Source organism: Papaver somniferum, unplaced genomic scaffold, assembly GCF_003573695.1.
Source record: "Papaver somniferum cultivar HN1 unplaced genomic scaffold, ASM357369v1 unplaced-scaffold_135, whole genome shotgun sequence".
Lineage (NCBI taxonomy): Eukaryota > Viridiplantae > Streptophyta > Magnoliopsida > Ranunculales > Papaveraceae > Papaver > Papaver somniferum.
The window spans coordinates 10,855,775-10,866,427 of record NW_020622713.1 but is presented as its reverse complement, the minus strand read 5'-3'; the positions used below and the strand labels follow the sequence as shown (position 1 = coordinate 10,866,427).

General features: G+C 37.7%; 1 protein-coding gene across 1 annotated transcript; it reads right to left on the bottom strand.

The window, feature by feature from the left end:
* Positions 1-2,444: 2,444 nt before the first annotated feature.
* LOC113334097 (G-type lectin S-receptor-like serine/threonine-protein kinase At1g11330) lies at positions 2,445-4,651 on the bottom strand. Its single transcript, XM_026580434.1, has 4 exons — positions 4,597-4,651; positions 2,999-3,208; positions 2,618-2,855; positions 2,445-2,538 (listed from the first exon to the last, which is right to left on the bottom strand). The coding sequence occupies exons 1-4, from the start codon at positions 4,649-4,651 to the stop codon at positions 2,445-2,447; spliced, it is 597 nt and encodes a 198-aa protein (XP_026436219.1).
* Positions 4,652-10,653: the final 6,002 nt, after the last annotated feature.

Below are 10,653 nucleotides of genomic sequence, written 5' to 3'. Positions count from 1 at the left end.
GGTCGTAGCAACTCTTAGTTGTGGGTGAGATCATCTAAGGGAATCAAGTGCGTAAAATCTTGCTGGGATTCAGAGGCGTAAGGAACGCGACTGTACCTTAATCATTGTGAGATTGTTATGGCTCAACTACATTCCAGTCCAAAGTTAACTTGTATTAGGCTAGAGTCTGTAGCGGCTTAATACAGTGTGGTGTTCAAATCTGGACTGGGTCCCGGGGTTTTTCTGCATTTGCGGTTTCCTGATTAATAAAATTTCTGGTGTCTGTGTTATTTCTTTTCCGCATTATATTTTCTATATAATTGAAATATCACAGGTTGTGCGTAGTTCAATTAATTAGATTGTCCAACCTTTCGTTGTTGATATAAATTGATTGACGCTTGGATATTGGCCTTTGGTACCATCAAAGTTATTTCTCATATTAATCCGGCTCACAGATTTCTATCTGTTCGATTGCAGATTGACTTGAGAAATTGAGATATAACACTTGGATGTATTTTCCTTGATTTAGTCTAACTGTCTAGTTGATTCTCTTGGAAATATATTGGAGTTAGTTCATACAGATTGCCTAAACGAAATATTGGGTGTGGTTGTTGGACCCCCGCTTTCTCAATTAATATTCCATGAGTATTCAATTTTAGACACACATTTTGAGTTATTTAGCCAGGTTTCAAAAAAAATCCAGTTCTTACCTTTCACATTAACATTGTTGTATAAATGAAGGAGAATAAGAGCATGATGAGAGCCATTTTGAGAAACATGTGTGAGATTAGAAATAAGATAATCTAAAAACCACTCGTTATTGGGTTAGTTTACAGGTGAGTTGGGGGTGTTTGATGTATTTTGAATCTTGGGGATTTTGAGGCAGTGTAAGAGAGTATACGGAGTTTGAGAGACTCTCCCAAAATCTCTACTCTTTTGAGAGATTTGTAGTGAGGCAAAAATACATTGTAAACTCCCCAGAACTCCCTGAAACTCCCCAAAACAAACCAAATCCCTAGCTAACTAGTTTTTACCACTAACAGGAAGTTCAAGAGTTTCTTTCAAACTCCCCCACGACTAACAGGGTTTTCTAGGAATTTTGGAAAACTCTTCTAAACTCTCTCACGACTAACAGGGATTTTGAGAGACTCCTTCGAACCCCCCACGACTAACGGGTAGAAACTGAACTACACTCAACTCCCCGAGGATTAACCCCCTACTTGTCTAGCTTTGATTCTACCAGTGCCATGGCTATTACTAGTCCATGTAAAAGGATTACCATTAAAGCCTGGATCACTAAGATCAGAATCTCTTAATTATTGGCTAATATTGTCATAATTATGACTAGAACTGGCAGCATGATTATCATGTTTACTAAGAGTGATATTTAAATCACTAATTACAACCCAAGGCATGTTCACACTCTTACTTAGATCACTAATGTAGTCCCATTGTTCCTCCTGTTTTTCCTAATTCTAAAACTATCTTTTTAATTAATTATTGTTACTATAAGAAGTATGTATAATTTGATAGCCATGCTTATATTCGTTACGCAGGTGTTTTAAAATGATTTTCAACGATATAAAGTTTACGAAAAACCGTAGTATAGTTTAAGAGATAAATCACTTCTAAGTTTTACTAGTTATTATCCATAAGGGTATAAATGTAAAAAAACACTTAAACATACTCCCTTTTCCTCCTTGCCTTAAAAATTGTGCAAACTACAACTAGCTCATCTAATTTGGGACGGAGGGAGTATTAATAGTATATATTTGAAATTAAAATGTATTCAAAAATAATTATTAATACATGTCTATTTTCGTCATTACTTATCTCACCAACAATTTAACATGGCAATATACAGTGTACTAGGTCCACAATACAGAAAGGTATTTTTCAAACACTCACAGCCATAAACCAAACTCGCCTTTCATGTCTTCACAACCAACAACATACAGAAAACTAGTTAGTTGCCCGTTTCTTGGTTTTTCGGTGTATAAGAACCAAAGACCTAGACTTGTTCAAATATAAACAAAAAACGAAGCAAATTTTTCAACTACCTTCGATGCTTGTGATAGTTACATTGTTTACAGAAAATGGCTTTGGCGTGTCAAAAGATGCACATGAAGGAGAAGACACCTCTCTCTCTATAAATGCAGGTCGCTCTGGAGTCGGAAGATTTACAATTTCGCTTGTAAGCATCGACAGTACAATAGACATAGTTGGTCTGTACTTTGCAGATTCTTGTACACACAATAGTCCCACATGAATGCATCTCAGAATGTCTGCCTCAAATTTTTGTTCAGATAACAAAGTTGGATCAATCAATGCTTGCGCCATGCTTTCCTTCCACAATTTCCATGCCTGACAGCGCAACTAAGCCATTTTTTACTTGATCGGAAACAATACAGATAATGAAACTCACATTTTTTTAATAAATATGTTATGGAACATTGATATTTTATCTAACTAAACGAAATAATCTTTACAAACTTAAAGAAAACATCTGATTTTTCTGAAAATCGACCTTCCATTGCATATTCGGGGGACATATAACCGCTGCATTGTAAAGTTGTTAACACTATTTATATGCTTGAAATGGAAACAAACTAAAGAGAAACTGGAAATCGCCACTTACTATGTCCCAACAACTCTTCTGGTATCTGCCTGGAGCTCATCGCCTCCAAATATCCTTGCCATCCCAAAATCGGAAATTTTAGGGTTCAACTTTTCATCCAGCAAAACGTTACTTGCCTTCAAATCTCTATGAATAACTCTGAATCTAGAATCTCTGTGAAGGTAAAGAATCCCACGGGTTATCCCTTCGATAATATGGAAGCGTTTCCTCCAATCCAGGAGCGTTCGTTGGGTTGGAACTGATCCTCAAACCACATAAAACAAGTCAATACAAAAGCATAATTTTTTACTTCGAGATATTGAACATACATTCTTGTAATGTTATTAAGAATGTCACCAATAAAGGGACATATTTACCAAGAAATTTTAAGAAAGGTCTTACCAAAGAGAAATGCATCCAAGCTTTTGTTAGGCATGTATTCATATACCAATATCTTCTCTTCCCTTTCAGTGCAACAACCTAAAAGTCTAACTAGATTCCTGTGTTGAAGTTTAGAGATCACCAGAACTTCATTTTTGAACTCTTCTAGCCTTGTCCGGAACCCTTGGAAAGCCTTTTCACGGCCACTACTTGTCCATTTACCAAATTTGCCTGTTATTAATAGGGCTGCACAATGGGTAGGGTGGGTAGGATATGGCGTATACCCGCCATCCTACCCGTTTACTGGCGGTTAAGAAAATTTTTACCCGCCACCCTACACGCCATTAAACGGGTAAGATCCTACCCAACCCATTCTCTGGCGGGTCGGGTAGGGTAGGGTGGCGGGTATAACCGTTTTTTCCCCCTTCTCCATGACTTTCTGAAGTCTGAATTTCAGACTCTGAACAAGAAAAGGGACCGTGCATGTTGTGCTAGTAGACAAACGATGAATTTAGAAACAAAAGCATAACCATAAAAAATGTACAAACAAAAGTATTCTCAAGAAAAGAGTTGTATTCTTTTTGAAATAGACGATGAATCCCAACCCAATTCCATGTTCTTCACGTGACCTTGTTCTTCATATAACAGTATCATCACCAAAAGCTCTTCATATTGACCTTCTTCTTCAATCATCATCTACGATGATGGAATAACTACTAAGATCACCAAATAAATCTGCATACAAGTTATCTCTTGTTAGATTCAGTCATAATAGTGAATGATCCGATGCAAAGTTCAGTCATAATACCAACATCAAGTAATATCACAACAAGTTCTGTATCTGTTAATGTTTGTAAGACAAAATAAGAGGCTAGGAAATTGCTAAATTCTATGAGTTCGAGATAGTAACTATACTTCAAAAAAAGTACAGAAAAATAAGAAGAAGAAACTGCTCCTTTGATAGGTTTAGAACTAACATGCAACTCAGAGCACTGTATTCAGAAAAGGCAGTATATTTCAGAAAAGGCAGAAACCCAGACATGAAATAATGTTATCCTAAATCTACAAGTGTTGAATAAGCAGGACATTATCTTATAACCTTAACATATTATGGCCAAACAAAACCATGTGCAAGCATACACAGGAATAATGACAGAGACCTAACTCTAATCATGTTCAAGCACCCGTCATCCTTTGCATATTTTTTGTTTTCTGAGTTCACATCTCTTTGCATATATCACCACTACATCAATAAAAAGACACCAAAGCTATATCTGCAACTTCACGGTTTCCTAATGAGATACATGCCAGGTAGTTCTACAACACCTAATACAATACAATGCATTTATATGCCTGAATCATCCTTTACAGTCATCAAAAGATCTAATTTAGGCACTGCGAACTGTAAAGCAATTCTGACTTCAAGCTACATGGCACTTGATTACAACAACATGATAAAATAGAAATCCTTGCACCGAAGGAGAACCAACAAATGTTGATTAAGAGGTCTCAGTATACTTACTGATGGAAATATACATATGGTTATACTATATTGTAAGAAACTGAAAACAGCAGAGACTTGACAAATGTAGGAGAATCAATGTAGGAAAGTTGTATACCTGACTCTAAGACGTCATCCTCCTTCTCTTCAGCTCCAAATGTAGATGGATCCATATCAATCGGTGTCCTTAACTAGTTTTGTAGGAGAATCAATGCTTCCACAGTTCGGGGTTTTAAAGAACTTCGGAAATGACCAAGTATTCGCTTTCCAGTACTGAAAGCAGATTCACTTGCAACTGAAGAGACGGGAATAGCAACTATATCTCTTGCTATAAGTGATAGAATATCAAATCTTGCAGCATTGCTTTTCCACCAAGTGAGTATATCAAACTTCGAACCATTTTTGTTGTCTTTTGTTGGTGAGTAAATCTGTTCCGATAAATATCTTTCCACCTCTGATTTGTCAACATCCTCCGTTATAGATAACTGGGTTTTACGTTCTTCTCTATGGGCCTTATGTCTTCTCTTTCTATGTGGCGTAGAACTAGAACTACAACTCTCTTGACTAGGACTACCACTCTCTTTTCGCTCCGCGACTCATCCGAACTTCATTTATTACCTAAAAATGCAAGATTAAGTAAGAAAAATATTTATTCTTGAAAACAATGAAAATACAGAATATGGGATAAAATGTAGAATTAATGCACAAAAGATGAGTTAAATGCCAAGAAAAATATATAAAAATATGCACTTTTTAGCACTCATCAAATACCCCCAAACCTGAATTTTACTTGTCCTCAAGTAAAACAAAACTAAGGAAATCCTAACTATACCACTGTCGCTGGTCTCTCGAATGCATTTAGCGTATGCACTAAGCCTTTTAAACCATTAAGTGTCCCTAGTGGACGAGTTGAAGTCTCGTAAAGGTTTGCTTAGAACGTACCTACAAAGGTCTAGGTCAAAATATAAGCTCAGATTCCATCAAATGTGACATGCGCAAGTCAGTAGAAGCTCACGGCAAAATGGAGATTTCAATCTAGCTATCGAAGGCACAATCCTAGCACTGATAACAAATAAAGACATGTGATAAGAGTGTAAAGTGTATCTACACATGTGTAAAGAAAGATCGGATGTTATGACTACTAATCACCAAGAGATAGTTTCTCAGGCTAAGAACCAAGGTCGAAATCTAGCTAGCTGTCCGGACTTTACGAGAATTGTGAATGAGTTGGAGGTATTTCACAATTACTCGCGTTGTACATCAATGGCATACACCCTCCTTCCTTATTACAATGAAACAACAAAATGACTATTTACATGACTCTTATTTACATTGACTACTCTCTTTTATTTTTGGAACAAGAGATGATGGAATTGATAAATACTTGATTTTTTTTTTTTTTGAATAAGGAAACACTTTTAAAACATATACAAAAGGAAACAAAAGATTACATGACACTTTGCAAGAGGTAGCCCTTTTTGATGCACCTAGTTAAATTCGATGGTTGTCTTTCTTAATGTAACCTCCACCTTCTATCCCAACCAACCAAAGAACAAGCTAGTCAAGTTTCGTTCAGTATTCTAAAGTGATTGGCAATCGTGACTTCCTATCAAACACCTTGAAGATCGAGGCTATACATGTATTGGTAGATCGTGCGCGTGCAAATTTCTTATCACTATGTGAATTGTGCTAGAATCAGTGTGCCTAAATATCTAGATTAAGACTCCTAATAATTACATATTTGCACCAGTGTCAACATTTCAAGGTAAATGAGTTCCATTTTTATGATTTTTCATTTTTTAATTTTTTTGAATCTTTTTCGATTTTTTCAATAGAAGAAGGAGTTCGTTTTCAATTATGGCATATTATCAAAGTATCTACTTTTCACCCCCAAACCTAAACTAAACATTGTCCTCAATGTTTCAAAATATGAACAAAATTATAATACAACATATGAAGAGGATCATGTTGAGTAGAGAAAAAGGAAAGAGAATACCCGATTTCGGCGAAAGCAGAATTAAAACTCCGTTATCCAAGGCAAAACTCCAACATATTCGGAGTCCAATGGATGAGCACAAAATATATACAAAAGGAAATTTAACTAACACATTATCTACAAGAAAATTTGGTTTTTAATGGGATTGGACTTTTTGGGAAAAATTTGGTTTTGGCGGGAGACATTTGGTTTTGGCGGGAGACATTTGGAAACTTTTTTTTTTTTTTTTTAAAAGAAAATAAAATTTGGTTTTTGAATGGGAGCAAGCCCACTGTTGGTTTTGTGTTTGCTTTGGCTCAGCTGGTTTTGAAAACGTTTGGTGAAACTGAGTCCAAAATCTCGGCCTAGAATTTGGGTACTCGGCCCACTAACGAGTTAACCTAGCGTGATCGGTTACAAGCTCAGCTGGGTTTAAAAACCCAGAATACAAAATACAAGTCCAAATTAAACAAGCTCACAAAAATTAAATACAAGCCCACAAATTAAACAAACAAGCCCACAAAAATTAATTACAAACCCAACAGAAAATGAAAAGCCCAAAAATTGGCTTTAATATTACAAGCCCACAATTAAAAATTGGAAGCCCACAATTCGGGTTCTCTTAAATGGGTTACCTTTTAAGCACAGCCCAGCTGCTCTGATATTGTTGCAAAAACCCAGTTGGGCTTTGGTTCTTTTCCTTGGTGGCGTCCCAGCAGAGGAAAAACAGGTTCAGAACAGCAGGTCCAACAGCAAATGAAGTGAAGCAGATGCAGATGCAAATGCTATGCAGTGAAATGCAAAAATAGCTAATAAAACTACAAGAAAAACACAGCACCAATCCCCGGCAGCGGCGCCAAAAACTTGGTGGGCCCGGGAAAGCGTATAAAATTGAAGCGAAATGAAACGGGCCTACAGTAATACCGCAAGTGCACGGTCGTCGGATGTAGCTCGTGCAAGTACGGGTCGATCCACAGAGACTGGGGGTGTTTGGAGTTTCTAACTATTTTGGGTTTCTAAATTGCTAATGAGCTTTGAGTACCAAAGGGTCTTGAATATCAATGGGCTTTGAATAACTTTGAAGCTTTTGCTTTCACAATAAGAGCAAGGTGGGCTTTGATTAACTGTGAAGCAGTTTGGGCTTTTGGTCTTTTGAATTGCACTGGGCCTTGGGCTAACAGTGACTGTGAATTGGGCTCAATGTCTTTTGATGTGAACTGGGCCTTAGCTTTTCACCTGGGCTTTGATTAAGTCCACAGTGGACTGGACCTTTGATTTTTGGACTGAACTGAGCCTTGGGCTCAGTTGGCTGGGCCTTTAGATTATCTAGGCTTCTGAGCTATGAACTAGGCTTTAGGCCTTAACCTGGATTTTGAACCTGGGCTTTTAGCCTTTGGTTTTTAGCTAACTGTTTGGAGCAGCAGCAGTGGTGGCTTCAGCAGCAGCAGAAGCAGTGCACAGCAGCAGCAGACAAGGCTGGGCTGGAAAAGAAGCAGCAGCAGGGTTGCAGGACAAGGCAAAACAGGGCAATATATCAGAGGGAAAGTGGACAATGGCAATGGAGATAGTATTATTATATACAATGTGGCAATATAGAATGATAAAACAACAGTAATCTACATGTGCATATTAACAATGGCATAAGCAAACAGCAAACAACAATGATGATGGTGAAGGTGATAATGGCATAAAGAATGACAAAGAGATAAACCAAGGCCTAAGCCAAGGGCAATGGCAGGGGAGCAAAATTACAGATACAAAACAGAGAAACAACACAACTAGGTTATGAATCCACCTTGTGACCTAGCCAGATGGTGTAATTCTATGTTAAATCCCTGTCCCTAATGGATCTAGGTGAAGGTTCAAGCCTGCCTATGTTCCAGGGCATACAAAAATGGAATGGAAGGAGAAGAAGCTTGCTCAACTGTTTACTCCTAGCATTGACTGTCTTTTGACAGCACAATCAATCACAAGCACAGTTGAGCACTAAATTCCTCCACTACTCAATCAACTCAATTTACATGAATTATAACCTAGCATTCCACCACTAACAGTGACTTAAGGCATCATCTCAGCCTAGCTATACACATACACATGTGAGCTCACATAACAGCAACAAAAACAAAACATTTACTAAACATAGCAATGAACTGAACATAAACAAACACAGAAGACATAAAACAAAAACATGAACTGAATTGAAACTGAATAAGAGCAACTGAATTGAAACTGAATAAGAGTAATGGAATAAACATAAAGATAGTTGAAAATTAAACACTAACCCTTGAGACACTGGCTATTCCAGTGCTCTTGGGTGACACACTGGCTAATCCAGGCATGCCCAAATTCACAACCCTTAACACCTATTTATACATATAAGCAAAATCCCCCAAATCAGTGAAATTAGGGTTTACCAAATATCCAAAATTGACTCACCTAACAACTCTGATTTTACTCAATTATCTTCACCCACTCTGCTATTTCTAGTTACAATCAACAATTCCCAAAAATCTTCAATTTGTAAAATTAGGGTTTTCTGTTGTGAAATAGAAATCAAAATCGACTCACCTAATCTCTGATAACTGCTCCAAAGTGTCGACCCATACTTCAATTTCCTCTCCTGCGTCTTCTCTTGTTCTTCCCATGCCCTAATTGCTTTTCTAGCTCATCTATTTCATCAACCCCTAACCTAGGGTTCCTGTGAGAGGAAAAGATCGAGGAATTGATGTTATAGAAAGCTAGAGGAGTAGGGGAAGAGTGGGTTTCAGTTGGTAGGAGCTATGATGTATTTGGTGAGAGTTGTGGTGGTGGCAGAGGCGGACATGGCTGATGGCGGAGCAGGTGGTGAAGGTGAGGCTGTTGCAGACGGAGGTGAGGGAGGTGAAGTCGATAGTTTTAGGGTTAGGGTGTGTTTGGGTTAGGGTATAGGTATCGGGTGCTCGGGTATTGGGCGGTTGTAGCAAATTGGATGAACAGCGAGGATGAGCCGTGGGATGTGGAGATGATGGATCGATCTAACGGCTAAAAGTGAAGAGGCTGGCAGCGACCGTTGGATGCATATATACAACGAAACTAACGGTGCCAGATGGAGTTAGGTGCTGTAGTGTTAGACAGGAGCTTCCGATTTCGATGAACGACGATGAAGCGACCATTGGATGATGAGATGGATCCAATCCGACGGCTGAAGATGGAGGCGGGTTTGGATATTGGAAATAGGTTTGGGTGAGGGTTTTGGGCCTTGGGTATGCCAAGCCCATATCTTCTTTAAGAACAATTCTTCCTTCTTGAGCCCATTCCTAGCTTTTTGGACGTGTGCTCCATTCTTTGCGGCTTCCTTGCGTAATTCTTCCCGGCTTTTCACTACTTTTCTGATCTTTTCGCTCCGCGACTCATCCGAACTTCATTTATTACCTAAAAATGCAAGATTAAGTAAGAAAAAATATTTATTCTTGAAAACAATGAAAATACAGAATATGGGATAAAATGTAGAATTAATGCACAAAAGATGAGTTAAATGCCAAGAAAAATATATAAAAATATGCACTTTTTAGCACTCATCAGTAATCACAACAATTGCTATTCTAAACTCTAGTAATCCTTCTCAAAAAAAAGAATAAATTCTCATAAGAAGTTTCCTAGGTATCAAGACATTTTTCCTTAGAGGGTAGAATCAATCTTTTTCGCCCGGATTTACACCAAGAATAGCTACCAAAGGCATATAAAAAGATTTTCTTAACAAAGAAGAACATACAAAGTCATTAACGACCATGCACCATAGTTCACAAAGGATGATTGTGAACATTCAAGAATCCCATAGTAATGCGTACAACTGCCTATTTTTGAACTTCCTTCTTTGTGATTCACAAACAACATTCTTGTAAAAGCTAAAAATTAGATTAAAAGAGTATTACTCCAAGAATCCAAGTGTCCAAGTCCAAGAGCAGTGGAATAAGTGCGACGAAACGGAGCAAAACACTCAAAAACAAGAGACAGGAAAAATACCAACCTTAACTCATCCAAATTCAAGGTTTATCGTCTCTATTTTGAATATAATTCAAAGAGAAAGAGAATACAAAAAAGAATGAAGTCATTCTGAGTTCGGACAGAGAAGTTATGGCCAAAACAAGTTTATGCATATTGGTTTGAAAACGAATTTTCAAGTCCGCGAACTTAAACCCCTGAATTTTCAAGTCCACGAAC

What these genes read in the sequence shown, in the direction of transcription:
- LOC113334097 (XM_026580434.1), bottom strand. Translation starts at nt 4,651, where the DNA reads ATGGATCCATCTACATTTGGAGCTGAAGAGAAGGAGGATGACGTCTTA. An exon ending in GGATGACGTCTTAGAGTCAG is followed by an intron (nt 3,209 to 4,596) that starts GTATACAACTTT and finishes TATTAATAACAG; the next exon opens with GCAAATTTGGTAAATGGACA. An exon ending in AGAAGAGTTGTTGGGACATA is followed by an intron (nt 2,539 to 2,617) that starts GTAAGTGGCGAT and finishes TTTACAATGCAG; the next exon opens with CGGTTATATGTCCCCCGAAT.